Source organism: Sapajus apella, unplaced genomic scaffold (assembly GCF_009761245.1).
Source record: "Sapajus apella isolate SASKATOON/1434 unplaced genomic scaffold, GSC_monkey_1.0 scaffold281, whole genome shotgun sequence".
NCBI classification, from domain to species: Eukaryota; Metazoa; Chordata; class Mammalia; order Primates; family Cebidae; genus Sapajus; species Sapajus apella.
The window spans coordinates 305-16,893 of record NW_022437221.1 but is presented as its reverse complement, the minus strand read 5'-3'; the positions used below and the strand labels follow the sequence as shown (position 1 = coordinate 16,893).

General features: G+C 62.5%; 2 protein-coding genes across 3 annotated transcripts in view; one reads left to right on the top strand and one right to left on the bottom strand.

Annotated features, from left to right (window-relative positions):
- PTBP1 (polypyrimidine tract binding protein 1) overlaps window positions 1-11,886 on the top strand; it is a 14,712-nt gene extending 2,826 nt beyond the window's left edge. Inside the window, exons 2-15 of one of the 2 annotated variants that reach the window (XM_032272066.1) lie at window positions 77-107; window positions 4,292-4,367; window positions 4,755-4,927; window positions 5,005-5,151; window positions 5,241-5,411; window positions 5,495-5,605; window positions 5,683-5,857; window positions 6,159-6,236; window positions 7,032-7,180; window positions 8,481-8,514; window positions 8,972-9,064; window positions 9,238-9,454; window positions 10,807-10,884; window positions 10,956-11,886. In XM_032272066.1, coding sequence (XP_032127957.1) covers window positions 77-107; window positions 4,292-4,367; window positions 4,755-4,927; window positions 5,005-5,151; window positions 5,241-5,411; window positions 5,495-5,605; window positions 5,683-5,857; window positions 6,159-6,236; window positions 7,032-7,180; window positions 8,481-8,514; window positions 8,972-9,064; window positions 9,238-9,454; window positions 10,807-10,884; window positions 10,956-11,088 — 1,666 coding nt within the window. In that variant the 3' untranslated portion in view covers window positions 11,089-11,886. The remainder of the gene's footprint in view (window positions 1-76; window positions 108-4,291; window positions 4,368-4,754; window positions 4,928-5,004; window positions 5,152-5,240; window positions 5,412-5,494; window positions 5,606-5,682; window positions 5,858-6,158; window positions 6,237-7,031; window positions 7,181-8,480; window positions 8,515-8,971; window positions 9,065-9,237; window positions 9,455-10,806; window positions 10,885-10,955) is intronic. The other variant, XM_032272067.1, reaches the window with a different exon arrangement.
- A 703-nt stretch (window positions 11,887-12,589) lies between these two features.
- PLPPR3 (phospholipid phosphatase related 3) lies at window positions 12,590-16,064 on the bottom strand. The gene is made up of 6 exons (XM_032272065.1): window positions 15,769-16,064; window positions 15,551-15,692; window positions 15,247-15,442; window positions 15,073-15,130; window positions 14,814-14,987; window positions 12,590-14,036 (listed from the first exon to the last, which is right to left on the bottom strand). Exons 1-6 carry the CDS (start codon window positions 15,847-15,849, stop codon window positions 12,711-12,713), a joined length of 1,977 nt encoding a protein of 658 aa, XP_032127956.1. The 5' UTR covers window positions 15,850-16,064; the 3' UTR covers window positions 12,590-12,710.
- Window positions 16,065-16,589: the final 525 nt, after the last annotated feature.

Sequence of the window (16,589 nt, the reverse complement as noted above, 5' to 3'; positions counted from 1 at the left end):
CCTGCCTGCTGAGCGGCCCTCCTGCCTGCTGAGCGGCCCTCCTGGCTAACACTGTCTCCTTTTTCTCTCTCCACAGCATCGTCCCAGATATAGCAGTTGGTACAAAGGTAGGCACTTCTCAACTTTGCTTCTTGCTTGTGCTCCTCTGACCTTGCGCTGACGCCGGGGCCACCCTGCCAGCTCTGCCGCGCTGCCCGGAGAGCGGCGTTCCGTTCTGAGGGCACACTGCCTTGGCCTGCAATCCGGATTTGGGTGGTAGGGTTTGAGCCCTGGGTTCTGGGTGCCCTGAGTTTTGCGTGGCTTGGATTTGGTGGCCACTTAGAAGAATCTGAGCCGCTCTAAAGCTACCGCCAACATCGGTAGGGGCTCTGCCTGCCCCAGGCCTGCCTTTGGAGCCTCTTCTGCCCCTTAAAGCCTGAAGTTGTGCCATCAAGTGGGATCTCTCATGTCGTGGTTGCCAGAGAGAGGCTCGGTTTTGATAGGAAACAAGCTCTCTGGCTGTGGAGGGGACTGGGCAGACCCCAGTGCCTAGGAGGGGCGTTTAGAGGTCGCTTTTGACATTAAGTTTTTTTTGTTGTTGTTGGATGGATTCTCTTTCTCTCTTTTTGATATTTTTTTTTTTTTTTTTGAGATGGAGTTTCGCTCTTGTTACCCAGGCTGGAGTGCAATGGCGCGATCTCGGCTCACCGCAACCTCCGCCTCCTGGGTTCAGGCAATTCTCCTGCCTCAGCCTCCTGAGTAGCTGGGATTACAGGCACGCACCACCATGCCCAGCTAATTTTTTGTATTTTTAGTAGAGACGGGGTTTCACCATGTTGACCAGGATGGTCTCGATCTCTTGACCTTGTGATCCACCCGCCTCGGCCTCCCAAAGTGCTGGGATTACAGGCGTGAGCCACCGCGCCCGGCCTGGATTCTCTTTCTCTTAATGCAGGCTGGAGTGCAGTGGTGTGGTCTCTGCTCACTGCAGCCTCCACCTCTTGGGTTCAAGTGATTCTCCTGCCTCAATCTCCAGAGTAGGTTGGGATTATAGGCGTCCCGCCCCCATGCCTGGCTAATTTTTTTTTGTATGTTTTTTAGTAAGATGGGGTTTCAATATGTTGGCCAGGCTGGTCTAGAACTTCTGACTTGACATGACCCGCCAGCCTCTGCCTCCTGTAGTGCTGGGATGACAGGCGTCGGCCACTGCGCCGGGCTGACGTTAAGCGTCTTCATGTCGTTTGGGTAACACAGCAGAAAACTATCAGATGTTTGGGGTGAGAGAAAGTGGAGGTGCTGCGGCCAGGGCCAGAAGGAAGGGGCGCTGCTTCCCCATAGAGGTCAGGCCAGCTCCGAGCCTGTGAGGACGGGGTCAGACCCGGAGAGTAAGGTCCTGGGGAGGCCAGCGGTTTTCGGGCGGACCTGTGGTCCCGGCTTGGCCTGGGGTAGGTGGTTTAACGATTCTGCTGGTGGTTGTGTGTTGAGGGGGCTTCCGACTTCAGAGCTTGTCCCCCAAAAGCGTCCTGCAAGGCGAGCCCCGGATGGTGGTGTTCTGAGCAAGCCTCCGGCTGGTTTCTGGTCAGTCAGCGGTCGTGCCTGGGCCAGGTTTCGGTTTTCCAAGTGGACTGCTGTCTTTACACGCTGCCTGTCCTGATCTTCCTGCAGATAAAACCTGTTTGTTCAGTGTGGGAGGAGGGAGAGGACTTTCATCTAAAACGCTTGCAACAATCCCTGGATGTGTTTGGCTGGCAGGCATCCTCTTCCCTGCTTCTGTGGGGCCGCTTTCCAGCCAGAGCTTCCCTCGGCTTCCCTAGAGCGGTCCTGGAGCCCTCCCCTTGTGTTCCTAGGGGGCTTGTTGGCTGGGCTGGGATGTCGAAGCCCAGCCAGGACAAGATGGCCTTCGGGCTCTGGTGCAGGGAGGAGTGGCTGCCACAGGGCAGGGTGAGGGCCCCTGCTGGGTGCAGGCCCTGGTAGGTGGGCGGGGCTGAGTCCAGACCCAGGTGCTCACCCCCACTACTATCAGGGAGGCCTTGGCTGACCTGGGTGCACACCTGGCCACGCTGCCCTTCAGCCCAGGACAGAGCGAGCTCCTGTTGAGTGTGGAAAGACCGCAAGGGCCCAGGGCCCATGCCGCGGGGCCCCAGCTGCAGACTGGGAAGTCCTGTCATTCCGTGTGCTTCGGGACAGGTGCCCTGAAGGGGCCCTCCTGGGGTGCCTGGTGGCCTGGCTGTGAAGGCAGTGGGGGCCTCACCAGCGCCAGCCCAGCTCCTGTCTCCTGGTTGCTGCCCTGTGGAGCCTGCAGGTATCTCTCCCGTTCTGCCGGGGCGCCCAGGCGGGCGTGGAGTTTGCCACAGACGGTTGTGTGCATGCCAGGCCACTGGCCCATGGGAATGAGATTAGGGCTCGGGCAGGCGGCCAAGAATCCGCTCAGAAAACTCAGTCCCGCCTGCCACTCCAGCGAAAGACAGGGTCTAAGATGCCCTTTTTAAGGTCTGTGCAGCCGGCACATGGGAACCGCATGGGCGCCTGGCCACCGTCCAGCTTGAGGAGGACCAGCCTTGGTGTCCTAGAGAGTCGGCTTCTGGGCTCTCCAGCCTCTGAGCTGGGGGGAGGGGAGGCAGGAGCGACTTCCTGTGGGGGTGGCTGTGGAGGCTCTGTGTCTGCGTCTCAGGTGCACCCTGCCTCCCCGTCCTGGCACACCTGTGTTTTCCGATGGCATGGTTTCCACCTGAGGCCGCTGGCTCTGACCCCTTTCTCCTGTGACTGCACAGCCCCACCTCGTGCTCACAGACGGCAAGGAGAGGGCTCCAGGGTCTGTTTTCAGCATTTGGCTTGTGTCTGGCCGGAGCGTCAGGGCTGCCGTGACGCTGGAAGCCTGGGGGACTGACAGCGTCATTTGGTGGGTGCAGGGCCCGCGGGGCCTGAGCGATTCTGGCTCCAGCTCTGTGGCTTCTCGATTGCTTGTTTGGTGACACCCTGGGTGCTTGTGGGATTGGCCTGGGGTCTCAGGGCAGCAGTTACAGGTCTGGTCATCAGGTCCTTCCCATCCTCTTTGGGCAGGTACTGGGGGCTCTGCAGGCTGTCATGGAGCTTGCCTTCCAAGAGTTCTTGAGCCAGGGCCACAGAAGAGCCTGATGGGGGCCAGGGCAGGTCTGGAGCTGAGTGTGGGTGGAGGGAAGTAGCCTTAAGAAAAGGCCATCCAGAGAGGCACGTGTGGGGAGGGCAACTTGGGGGCAGTTCCTCGACCAGGCACGGGGTGTGTGGAGCTGAGGCTGTCTGCGGACAGGGCAGGATGTCCACTGGTTCCTTCTGATGCAATGGCCCTGGGCCCCTCAGCAGGGGGCAGGCTCTTGGCCTGGCGCCTGGTTCGGGAGATGGAGGCGCTCCTCTGTTCACCAGGATGGCCCTGTCTGGGGTCCTGGGCGCTGCCCTCAGGCCGGCTGTGCAGGCCAAGCGCCTGAGCTCCAAGGTCCTCAGACCCGAGCTTTGTTTTCTGTGTAACTAAGGGCGGTAACCAGCGTCTGCTCCGATTTCACTTTTTGAATAAACTGCGTGTGTCTTCAGTCCTTGCAGCAGGCGGGGCTGTCCACTCTCCTGAGCCTAGGATCAGTCTGGTGTAATTCTTCTAAGGAGTTGATTCACTTAGAAATGACAAGTGAACGGATGGTCTTTGGAGAGAGTGTGGTCAGGTCAGAAGTTACGGGGCCACTGTGGCGCTCCCCTGGCCCCAGTCGTGGCCATACAGATGACTGCGCGGAGAGGCCCTGTCCCTAGTCCTTGGGTGCGCCGAGGCGGGGGTCGGGTTTCCTCGGGTGGCTGGAACCAGAGAGGCTCTTGCAAGAGCACAGGAGGCGGCACTGGTTTCGTTCTGCGAGGCCGCCGGGAATGAGGACAGCTGCCCGTCCTGCCATGCGGGGGCCTGTCTTTTGCTGCTGGGGAGGTTGGCTCCGTGGAGCAGGTCCCCTCCCTCCTGACGGGTGGCTGAGGCCCCAGGCGTTGTGTCCAGGGCGGCCAGCAGCTCGGTGAGGCCATGTCCACAGCGGAGTTGGCTGTGGGGTGGTGTACTCTGTGCTTTCAGTAGCTGAGACCCTCCCCGCCCTATACGGAGTGCCCCAGGGCTTACAGAATTTGGAGAAAGGAGTGATGTCTTGGGATTGTGGGACTGTGGGGTGCTGGCGTGTTTGGGCTGGGGTGTTTCTGGACACAGCCGGGGTCTGCGCTGGGAGGCACCCTGCCGTGGAAGTGCGGGGGTGGGGTGGGGGCTGCCTGGCCTGGTGGGAAGTGCAGCTCACCCTCGTCCCTGGTCTTGCAGCGGGGATCTGACGAGCTTTTCTCTACTTGTGTCACCAACGGACCGTTTATCATGAGCAGCAACTCAGCGTCTGCAGGTAACGTCCCGACTTGTCCCAGGGCAAGGCCCGTGGGTGTCTTTCCCCCAGAACGAGGTTACATTCTTGTTCTGGGATTCTCCCTTCCATCTGTACCTGCAGAGGCCCGTGGTCCCCACCGCAGGTCCTGTGTGAAGTTCTCTGCTGCAGAGAATTCCGGGGAGGCGCTGGGTGGTCCAGGCTGGCACTTGGACCTGTGGGGTGTTGCCGGGAAGGAGCAGGAGACCTGACCATGCCGGCCTCGGCTTTGTGCTGCTGGTTCACATACAGCCTCCTGGGGCCCGGAGCTGGGCTGTGTAGCAGGCAGGGCTCTGGGGGTCAGTGGGGACCTCTGCAGGGGTCACTCCTGCGAGCTGGTGCCTGCGTCTCACGGCACTCCGTTTTCAGCAAATGGAAATGATAGCAAGAAGTTCAAAGGCGACAGCAGAAGTGCCGGCGTCCCCTCCAGAGTGATCCACATTCGGAAGCTTCCCATCGATGTCACTGAAGGGGAGGTCATTTCCCTGGGGCTGCCCTTTGGGAAGGTCACCAATCTCCTGATGTTGAAGGGGAAAAACCAGGTACCTGAACCCTGGGGCACCACAGGTGGGTGCAGGTGGGGACGAGGAGGGCCCGGTGCTCACTGTGTCCCCCCCAGGCCTTCATCGAGATGAACACGGAGGAGGCTGCCAACACCATGGTAAACTACTACACCTCCGTGACGCCCGTGCTGCGCGGCCAGCCCATCTACATCCAGTTCTCCAACCACAAGGAGCTGAAGACCGACAGCTCTCCCAACCAGGCGGTGCGTGGCTGCGCGGACCCCACCAGCCCGGGGCCTCGGGGGTGGGCCGGGCCATGGGGGTCAGGGCCTCACGGCAGTGCCTCCCACAGCGCGCCCAGGCGGCCCTGCAGGCCGTGAACTCGGTCCAGTCGGGGAACCTGGCCTTGGCTGCGTCGGCGGCGGCCGTGGATGCGGGGATGGTGATGGCCGGGCAGAGCCCCGTGCTGAGGATCATCGTGGAGAACCTCTTCTACCCGGTGACCCTGGACGTGCTGCACCAGGTCAGGTGGCCCTGTCACTGTCAGGGCAGCGTGGGGTGGGCCAGGCAGGGCTGGAGCTCACGGTGTGGCCCGGGCCCCTGCAGATTTTCTCCAAGTTCGGCACGGTGTTGAAGATCATCACCTTCACCAAGAACAACCAGTTCCAGGCCCTGCTGCAGTACGCGGACCCTGTGAGCGCCCAGCACGCCAAGCTGGTGAGTGGGGCTCCTGGGCCGGCGCCCGCCCTGGCCCTGGCCCGGGCCCGCTGTGGCTCACGCTGCCTCCCCCTCAGTCTCTGGACGGGCAGAACATCTACAACGCCTGCTGCACGCTGCGCATCGACTTCTCCAAGCTCACCAGCCTCAACGTCAAGTACAACAACGACAAGAGCCGGGATTACACACGCCCAGACCTGCCCTCTGGGGACAGCCAGCCCTCGCTGGACCAGACCATGGCCGCGGCCTTCGGTAAGGGGCTGCCTGGCGCAGTGCCAGGTGTGCGGAGTGCTCTGTAGAGGTCGCTCAGTGTGGAGCCCCCGCGCCCGGGCCCGGCCCTGCACCAGGGAGATGCGCCTGCTGCTCTCTGCACGGCCAGCACAGCACGGTCCGGTGCCCCCACGTCGGGACCCTGGCCTCCTAGAGCAGCGGATCTGCCCGCGAAGGCTCTGCTGGGGCCGCCCGCCAGCCGGGTTGGGGCCCGTCCCGCAGCACAGTGCCCGCTCGCGGTGGAGGTGGTGGGTGCGATGATTAGTGTCTCATTTATTTCTAGGTGCACCTGGTATAATCTCAGCCTCTCCGTATGCAGGAGCTGGTTTCCCTCCCACCTTTGCCATTCCTCAAGCTGCAGGTATTCAAACGCTTGGTCTTGGTTCCCCAGCGACTGCATGCCCACACCACCTTCCCAGGCAGCTCCGCGTCCACGGTGGCAGCCTGGGCGGACTGGGCACTCGAGTGCCAGGTCAGGGGCCCTTCCCGGGAGAGGGGACGCCACGTCCACAGAGCAGGCTTGGACAGGGCAGTGGTAGGACAGGGCTGTGGAGGCCCGCGTGTGGACGGCGCCAGCCAGCAGCCACTAACCGCGCAGTCTTTGTGGTCTGGTTCCCTTCAAGCACCTCCGGGCGAGCGTCAGGACGGCCAGTGGTTGGAGGGATGTGTCCCTAGTAGTTGAATTTGAGTGGCCTGGTAAGCGCGCGCCCGAGGCTGAGGAGCATGACCGGCGGCGGGACGTGTGTGCTGGCCGCCCTCCTGCTTCCCTTCTGGGACCGGGCCGCCGAGTGCTGGCCGTGGACGGAGCAGCGCGCGCGCCCCGCAGCCCTGTCTGCATGGAGGCGTGGGCCGGCATGCGCGGTGGCCCCGCCGTGTCTGTGCTGGCGGGGCCGGAGCTTTCTGTGCTGTGGGCGCATGCGGAGGAGCCCGAGCGCGAGCCCGGCGCGGCCGGTGCCGAGAGGAGAGGCGGGCGCTGGTGCAGGAGCCAGCTGGTGGCTGTGCGGGGGTCGGGCGACCCCGCAGGCGCCCGGGGCAGGGCCCGAGCCCGAGCCGCTTCCCGCGCGGCTCCTTGGTGCATGAGGATGGGAGTGTCTGCGTCTCCCGCTCCGCGGTGGAGGGGGGGCGCCGCTGTTCATCTCCCCTCCTGTCTTTGCAGGCCTGTCTGTTCCCAACGTCCACGGAGCCCTGGCCCCGCTGGCCATCCCCTCGGCGGCGGCGGCGGCTGCAGCGGCGGGCCGGATCGCCATTCCGGGCCTGGCTGGGGCAGGAAATTCCGTGCTGCTGGTCAGCAACCTCAACCCAGAGGTACGTGGGCCTCCTCCACGCCGTTCCTCCCGGAAGAGCGAGCAAGGGGTGTTGTGCGCGGTCCTGGGTCCGGGAGCAGCGCAGCCCCTCGCTGTTTCTGCTCCTCCGCTCCCGCAGCCCCTCTGCTACAGCGCTCGAGACCTCCTCTCCCAAGATGGCTTTGAGTTTTCCCGTTTTCCTTCATTAACATCTTGGTTTGCGCTTTCAATTCCATGATACACAGAAGGAAATCCTTTGTTTCCCAAAGGCTTTCTAAGTTACTTGGAGCCGAGCAGGTGCACTTTTGAAAGCCCCTGCAGGCTGTCCTGCTGGCCGGCGGGGCTCGCACGGTTAGCGTGTGGGGTGTGGACCTGTCACTTAACTCCTGACTCTGTTATTGGTTAGAATGATTAAATGCCCCTCGGGGAGAGCTTGGGTGAAATGAGGCTCAAAATACGTAACTCCTGATGGATGGGACCCCCATGGAATCAGCATTTCGGGCTGTCCTGTTATTCTGGCACCTCCTGTGGCTTCCTCAGGCAGTGCCCACCCTGGCCCTCCCTCGCGGGGGCACGGGACGCACTCCCTGCCTCTGCCTGTCACCGCGAGCCGGGCACAGTCCCTCCAGCTCCTCCTGAGCTAGAGGACCCATAGCAAGGCCGAGCACTAACAGACTCGATCTCCTTCACGCCTGTGTAATCGTCGTTAGAGACTTAATGCCACGGCTGCGGAGACAGTGCTGCTGCGGGGCCTGGCGGCGGTGGCCAGGGTGGAGCGGCGCCTGCACTGGCGTGGCCTCCTGGGGGGCTTGGTTGGGGTCTGGCTTCTGGGAGCCCCTCAGCAGTGCTGTCCCCGCCGGCGTGTGAGTGAAGGTGCTTTTCTTACCGTGTGCCCCTCGCGGTAAACCTGTAACTGGAATGTGTGTGGTGTGGCTGATGGAACACTACCTGATTTTCTTATGTATTTACTGACCTGTGTTTTTTTGCTACTTTTTTTCTTTTCTCCCCTTCCCCTTTCCCAATTTTTTTTCTTGCCCTGATCCGGAATTTCTTTGCCAACTGACTGCACGGTACTTCTGCTTCCTGTTGTTGCTTGAAACAAAACAAAAACATAAACAAATAAAAAACAAAAATTCCCCCTCAAACCCTGCTCTCCGGAAACCAACCTGCCCTTGAATATTAACATCCTGACAACTTCATCATCCATCAACCACTGCACGCCTGCGGGGACTGTCTTCCTCGTGTGGACGATTGGCAACTCGCCCCCCTTGACCTCTCCCTCTCCCCTGTCCCTCCGCTGCCTTGCTCTGCTGTCTCTAAAGAGAGTCACACCCCAAAGCCTCTTTATTCTTTTCGGTATGTTATCATTCACACTTTTATTACCTTGTTTTCATTTAATTGAGATGATGTTTATGCCCTGAGACCTATTACGAGTTTGCGGTTTGGCGCTCTGATGCTGTCACCGCGGCATCTGCCTCGTTTTGTGGTTTGCTTTCGGTTTGCGTATTTGGTCCCGTAGATATGTACGCATGGTTTATCGCCCTGCATGCTTTTCAGAGAGCTAGACCTGTCGGCGGCATGCTCCCGTGGCCACCGCTGGTAGCCTACCTGTCCTGGATGCTATGACTTTGCTCAACGGAGCTGCTCCCGCTAGCGTCCCTGTGGCTGCGAGACGCAGCTCCGCAGTGGCCGATAAAGCAAACCCGGCCGGGCTGAGCCGGGCCTTGTGGGGGTGCGTGGGATCTCGGGGCTGACGGGGACACGGGAGGGGCAGGCAGCAGGCGACTCAGGCCCTGTCCCTGGGCTTTTGAAGGCGTCTACGGCGATGTGCAGCGCGTAAAGATCCTGTTCAATAAGAAGGAGAATGCCCTCGTGCAGATGGCGGACGGCAACCAGGCCCAGCTGGGTAAGAGGCCGGGGTGCCCTGAGAGGTGGGGGGTGGGGGGCGGCCCAGCTGGGTAAGAGGCCGGGGTGCCCTGTGAGGCGGAGGGGGTGGCCCGGCTGGGTAAGAGGTGGGGTGGGGGCCTCGGGCCACACTCCCTTTCGGGCGCTTGGTCACATGGGTGCCACTGTCCCCAGCCATGAGCCACCTGAACGGGCACAAGCTGCACGGGAAGCCCATCCGCATCACACTCTCGAAGCATCAGAACGTGCAGCTTCCCCGTGAGGGCCAGGAGGACCAAGGCCTGACCAAGGACTATGGCAACTCGCCCCTGCACCGCTTCAAGAAGCCAGGCTCCAAGAACTTCCAGAACATATTCCCGCCCTCGGCCACCCTGCACCTTTCCAACATCCCGTGAGTGCCGGGCTGGGTGCGCACAGGGCTGGGTTCATGTGGGGGCTCTGCTTGGCTGTCTTGCTGGGTCAGTGCCTGGAATTCGGGGTTTCCAGAGTGCTTGTTGGGTACCTCTCATCCAAAACTTGAAGGACTCCAAGGCCTGAAGCCTGAGCGTGAGGGATGCTCAAAAGAGGATCATTGGAGCACTGGGGATTTGGGGGTTTGGGGTTTTGGCTTAGGGAGATGATGCTCTGCCGTGAGAACATGTAACGCATACCTGTACAATCCCAGCCCTGTGTGCCGTGCAGGGTTCAAGACTGGCCTGAGCAGGAAAGTGAGGCCTCTGTCTCTTACAGGGAAGATTGGTTGAAATTATCCGGAAGTGGTGGTGCAGGTCTCAGGTCCCAGCTATTTGGGAGGCTGAGGTGGCAGGGCTCACTTTGAGCTCAGGAGGTTGAGGTTGCCGTGAGCCGTGATTCTAGGCTGGGTGACCGATTAAGACCAAGACCCTGTCTCTAAAAAATGTATAACGCAAATGCTAGGAAATGGAAGTACATCTGACCCCAAGCATGTCAGAAGTACCGTTCAACCTGTAGGAAGCCCTTTTACATTTAACATGTTAGAGGGGCCTGGCAAAGTGGTTAGTGTCTGTAATCACAGTATTTTGAGACGCCAAGGTGGGATTTCTTCAGTCAGGGGTTTGAGACCAGCCTGGGCAACACAGTGAGACCCTCATCCCTACAAAAAGAAAAATTAGGCCGGGCGCTGTGGCTTATGCCTGGAATCCCAGCACTTTGGGAGGCCGAGGTGGGTAGAACTAGTGCTGATGAGGTCAGGGGTGCAGTGGCCTGTGAAGGTGTCACTGAACTCCAGCCTGCGTGAGTGAGATCCTGCCTCCTAAAAAAATTAGGCCGGGCGTGGTGGCTCACGTCTGCAATCCAGCACTTTGGGAGGCCGAGGTGGGTGAATCGTGAGGTCAGGAGATTGAGACCTTCCTGGCCAACATGGTGAAACCCCGTCTCTCCTTAAAAACAAAAATAAGCTGGGTGTGGTGGCGAATGCCTGTAGTCCCAGCTACTCGGGAGGCCCGGGCAGGAGAATCACCTGAACCAGGGAGCTGAGATTGCACCACTGCGTTCCAGCCTGGTGACAGAATGAGACTCCGTCTCAACAGTAATAGTGGAGGAACCTGGTGGTGTTTCTGCAGACCTGCAGGTGCCTGGTTTTGGTAGAAGCCGCTTCAGACCTTTATGGACATGGTTTGATGCCCCGTTTCTGGGCCCCTAAAAGGCCCCCCCGTACCTTCCCTAGCCGCTCTGAGATCTGTAGTCTGGAGAAAGCGTTGGGCTCATTCCTCTCTCCTTCCACAGGCCCTCAGTGTCCGAGGAAGATCTCAAGGTTCTCTTCTCCAGCAACGGGGGCGTCGTCAAAGGATTCAAGTTCTTCCAGTGAGTATGAGGCTGGTGGTGCCCGGCTCTCGGGAGCTGCCCTGTGGCCGGCCTGACCCCGTGTCTTGCAGGAAGGACCGCAAGATGGCGCTAATCCAGATGGGCTCCGTGGAGGAGGCGGTCCAGGCCCTCATTGACCTGCACAACCACGACCTCGGGGAGAGCCACCACCTGCGGGTCTCCTTCTCCAAGTCCACCATCTAGGGGCACGAGCCCCCCACGGCCGGGCCCCCTGGCGACAACTTCCATCATTCCAGAGAAAAGCCACTTTAAAAAGCAGCTGAAGTGACCTTAACAGACCAGAGATTTTATTTTTTTAAAGAGAAATCAGTTTACCTGTTTTTAAAAAAATTAAATCTAGTTCACCTTGCTAACCTTGCGGTGACGGGTGACAGCTCAGGCTCTTGGTGACTGTGGCAGCGGGAGCTCCCGGCCCTCCACACCCGGGGCCAGACCCTCGGGCCGTGCCTTGGTGGGGCCTGTCGGGCGTGGGGCCTATGGGTGGGCACCCCGACCACGACTCGGCTTCCTTGTGCCTTAAAAAAAAAAAAACCTGCCTTCCTGCGGCCACACACCCACCCTGGGTGTCCTGGGGTCCCAAGGGGCAGGGGTCACACTTCAGAGAAAGGCAGGGGGCCCAGCAGGCTCCGGCAGGATCACGTGCCTGGCGTGTGGCAGGCTGTGGCTGCCACACCCCAACCCCCGCCCTCTAATCAAGTGATGTGATTTTGCCCGCCCGCCCTGCCCACGGGACCTTCCCCTCTGCCCCAGGCGCTGGCCCAGGGTGCCCGCCGCTGCCTTCAGCTGCGGAGCTGTTCGTCATAATCTCTGTATTATATACTTTGCAGTTGCAGACGTCTGTGCCTAGCAATATTTCCAGTTGACCAAATATTCTAATCTTTTTTTCATTTATATGCAAAAGAAATAGTTTTAAGTAACTTTTTATAGCAAGATGATACGATGGTATGAGTGTAATCTAAACGTTCTCGTGGTATTACCTTGTATGCTGTTTTCTTTTATTCCTTGTCATTCAGTCACAGGCGGGGCCGCCCGGCGGGTCGGGCTCGGGGAGCCCCGGTGCGATCTGAGCCCCGAGCTTCAGGGAAGGGCGGGCGCGCCGCCGCCTCTGGCATCGCCTCCGGTTGCCTTACCGCACGCCTTCACCTGCAGTCGCCTAGAAAACTTGCTCAGACTTCTTCAGGGTTTTCTTCCTTCAGATTTTGGACCAAAGTCTCATTTCTGTTTTTTTGCCCGTCTCTGATGCTGGGACCCGGGAGGCAGGCGCTGGTCTCGACTTCGCTGTGCTCTTCCCCCGGCCCCGCGCGGCCTGTCCCGGGGGCTCCCGGGATCCCCCTTTCCGTCGAGGAGAGTGTAACGAGGGTGTAAATATTTATAATTTTTTATACCTGTTGTGCGACACGAGGGGCGGCGCGCGGTTTTTCACGGAGACGCGGATGTATATTTTGCTGGCGGCAGTTCCAGGCTCAGTATTGGCCGCGGGGACCCCACGCACGTTCCGCTGCCGCCCCGCGCGCTCGCGACGCGGACAGGCCCGACGAGAACCGTTCTGCGGCCCGCGTCCGCTGTCGAGGCGGGTCGGCCGGTCTGTACCTGGACTCTGAATAAACGTCTTCTGTATCCTCCTCCCGCCTCCGCTGTGGTGTCCCCGGGCCGCGGGCCCGACCGAATGACCAGGAGGCCGAGCTCGGTGTCTGCTGCTTTATTGATCAGCGATCGGTGCCGCCGCCCGCCCCGGCCCCGGCCCCGGCCCCCACCCCCACCCCCACGCCCGGCCCCGGCCCCGGCCCCGGCCGCGCCGCGCTGCGCTAGTCGGGGAAGCGGCGCGCCTGCATCTTGCGGAAGAAGCCCTCGGCCTCCGCCTCCGCCTCGCGCTCCGCCGGCCCCGGGCCGCCCGCGTGGCGCCGCAGCGTGGACTCCCGGCTGCCCGCGCCCAGCGCCCCGTCGGCCGCGCCCGGCGGGGGCAGCCCCTCGCCCGTGGCCAGGTTGACGGTGGCCACGGCCGCGAACCGCGGCTCCTCCTGGTCCACGTCGCTGACCGACGAGCCGGGGGACACGCCCGGGGCCTTGGGCGCCCCGCGGAAGCCGCGCGCCAGGTCCCCCAGCTCGTAGCCGCCGTCCGCCTCCGCCTTGGCCGCCTTCCACTCCCAGGGCGCGCCGCCCGCCGACAGGTGCACCACGGGGTGGTGCGGCGCGTGCGCGTCGATGGTCACGATGCTGGCGGAGTCGCGGTCCGACGGGGACCGGTACTGCGAGGAGTCGGAGCTGGCGCTGGACGACGACGCCGTCTCGGGGGCCGCCTTGGGGCCCGGCGCGCCCGGGGCCTTGGACATGGCGATGACCTGCAGCAGCCGCGGGGGGTTGGCCACGCGGGGCTGCGCCGCGGCCGCGCCGCCCTTCTCGGCCACCATGAGCCACTTGGCGCGCACCGCGGCGCCGCTCTTGGGGGACAGGCCGGGCCCCGCCTGCGCGCCCTCCTCGGGGATGTGCACCAGCGGCGGCGGCCCCGCGCGCGGCGGGAGGATGACCCGCGGCCCCAGCCCCGGCCGCGCCTGCACGGTGGGGTAGAGCGAGGGCGGGGCCGGGCCTTCCTCCTCCTCCTCCTCCTCCTCCTCCTCCTCTTCCTCCTCCTCCTCCTCCTCCTCGGCCATGGGCTCGGCGGGCGCGCGCAGGTGCCCGGGGCTGGCGTCGTCGGGCAGCCCCAGGCCGCGGCCCTCCAGGGTCTTCTGCTTCCACTCGCTGATGAGCTGCTTGGAGCGCGAGGCGTCCAGCGGGACGTGGATGGTCATGTGGCGGCGCGCGGGGTCGTCCAGCGAGGGCGCGCTGGCCCTGGGCAGCGTGTGGCTGAAGGTCACCATGTTCTCCTTGGCCATGGGGCTGCGCGGCGCCAGCAGGTCCACGTCCACGCTGGCGCGCTTCAGGCTGCCCAGCGACGTCTTCTCGCGGACCACGGGCCGGGGCGCGCCGTCCAGCCGCCCCGGGGGCCCCAGCTCGTCGGTGCTCACGGACTTGTTCTGCTGGTAAACCGAGTCGTGGCCCCGCTGCGTCAGGGCCCGCAGCGCGTCCTTGGCGGGGGCCGGGGCCGCCGGCTTCTCTGCGGGCGGGGCCTGGAAGTTGCCCACCGCATGGCAGGCCTGGCGTAGAGAGGGGTCCGGGGGTGAGGCCTGGGGCTCACATGGCTCCTCCCCTCTGAGCGTGAGACCTGCCGTGGGGGGCTTGGGCTGGGGGTGGGTGGGGGCAAGCTCTTCTCGGGTGGGACCAGTCCCTGCCTCAAGATTGCCGATTACCCAGCGCATCTGGCAGGTCTGAGCCCATGGGATTCTGACTCCACCGTTCCAAGGATGAGACACATTAGCACCCATGCCTCCCCCCTCAGACCCCTGGGCACCCATGCCTCCCCCCTCAGACTCCCTAGGCACCCATGCCTCCACCCTTAGACCCCCGGCCCCCCCCAGACTCCTGGGCACCCATGCTTCCACCCTCAGACCCTCTGGGCACCCATGCCTCCCCTGTCAGACCACCAGCCTCCCACTTCAGACTCCCTGGGCACCCATGTCTTCCCCTCAGACCACCAGTCTCCCCCCTCAGACCCCCTGGGCACCCATGTCTTCCCCCTCAGACCACCAGCCTCCCACCTCAGACCCTGTGGGCACCCATGCTTCCCCCTTTAGACCCCCTGGGCACCCATGCCTCCCCCCTCAGACCCCTTGGGCACCCATGCCTCCCCTGTCAGGCCACCAGCCTCCCACTTCAGACCTCCTGGGCACCCATGCCTTCCCCCTCAGACCCTCTGGGCCAGCCTCTCCCCTCAGACCCCGTGGGCACCCATGCCAACCCCCCTCAGACCACCAGCCTCCCACTTCAGACCCCCTGGGCACCCATGCCGACCCCCCTCAGGCCCTGCCACTCACCAGGTAGGCAGCGATGCCTGCCCCGATGAGGAAGCCGGCGTACACGTCCACCGGGTGGCTGCGGTACTGCGTGATCTGCGTGAGCCCGCACACGCCCGCGGCAATGGCGAAGGCGAACACGAGGATGGGCTTCAGCAGCTTGGTGGTGTCGGAGATGACCGAGTTGAAGTACATCTGGAGGCGTGGGGGTTGGGGTCAGAGGGGGGCTCGCCAGGGGCCAGCAAGAGGCCCTGGGCAGGGCAGAGCAGGCTGGACTCACCGACACATAGACCGCAGCGAAGGCCGACAGCGTGGCGTGCTGGGACGGGAAGGTCTTCCTGTAAGAGGCGTCCAGCATGAGCCCCGTCTGCCCAGGGACCCCAGCTCCAGGAGGCTCTGCCTCTGTTTCCCCAGGAAGGGACACGGGGTGGAGGACGGCTCCCGGCCAGCTCACCGTGCAGACAGGATGGCGTGGGTGTCGTGGCCAGAGCAGATGTCCTGGGTGATGTAGGGGTTGACCTCGCAGGACGTCCCCAGCAGAGTGTAGTTGGGTTTGCAGACGGTCAGGAAAAAGGGGGTGTGGTAGCCCGTGGCCAGCTGGATCACGTCCGTCACCAGGGCTGTGGCACACAGGCCGAACACGTGGACCCCTGCGGAGTGGGAGGCTCAGGGCCCGGCGAGGGACCCAGGGACCGGGGATGGCCTCACCCCCTGCGCACGGACGTGGCTCAGGGTCGGGGTGCCGTCTGGCAACTCACCCACAAAGCGCACGGTCCGGCGCAGGAAGGAGTTAAAGTTGCAGCCGCCGGCGTTGATGCTGCCCTCCGCCCCGGTGGGCCCCCCGGCGTGGCCCCACAGCCGGGACTGCAGACAGTACAGCATGCCCTCGGCCACCATGATCTGCCGACAGAGAGGGGGGCGCTCAGGCGGGCTCCCGGCCGCGGTGCCCTCAGGCCGGCCCGGCCCGGGTGCTCACCGAGGCAGCAGGGGCCGCGAAGGCCAAGCTGAGCAGCATCAGCAGCGGGATCAGCTCCTCGTTGGTCTCCACGTAGGGCATGGACAGAGTGCGGTCGTAACACTGGAAGCCCACCTTGGCCGGCTTGAAGAGGTCGGTCAGCTCCAAGAAGTACAGGGACACGACGGAGGACGCCACTATGGGCAGCTGTGGGGACAAGGCCGGCCAGGTTCACCCTGCGCTCCCTCCCGGAGGCGTCTGTCCATCCCTCCATGAATTCAGGGCCATCCTTGGTCTCGCTCACCCATCCACAGATCCAGCCCGCTGCCAGCCACTTTCAGCTGTGAACTGATTCATCCGTCCACGGATTCTCCATCCATAACTCGACAGTCTACACACCACACACCCATCCACCCAAGCACCTGTGCCCCCAACGTAGGTGCTGTAATCCCAGCCCTTTGGGAGGCCGAGGCGGGCTGATTACTTGAGTTTAGAAGTTCAAGACCAGCCTGGGCAACGTGGTGAAACCTCATCTCTACTAAAAATACTAAAAATTAGCCAGGCGTGGTAGTGCATGCCTGTAATCCCAGCATGCAAAAAAAAAAACACTTTTTTTGGCCGGGCGTGGTGGCTCACGCCTGTCATCCCAGCACTTTGGGAGGCCGAGGCGGGTGGATCACGAGGTCAAGAGATCGAGACCATCCTGGTCAACATGGTGAAACGCCGTCTCTACCAAAAATACAAAAATTAGCTGGGCATGGTGGCGCGTGCCTGTAATCCCAGCGACTCAGGAGGCTGAGGCAGGAGAATTGCCTGAACCCAGGAGGCGGAGGCTGCGGTGA

Bases quoted from the DNA above. Each gene is read 5' to 3' on its own strand.
- PLPPR3 (XM_032272065.1), bottom strand. From the start codon at position 15,849: ATGCCCTACGTGGAGACCAACGAGGAGCTGATCCCGCTGCTGATGCTG. The intron at 15,443-15,550 runs GTGAGTTGCCAG...CCCACTCCGCAG, and splicing joins CCGGACCGTGCGCTTTGTGG to GGGTCCACGTGTTCGGCCTG. The intron at 14,988-15,072 runs GTGAGTCCAGCC...CCACGCCTCCAG, and splicing joins TCGCTGCGGTCTATGTGTCG to ATGTACTTCAACTCGGTCAT.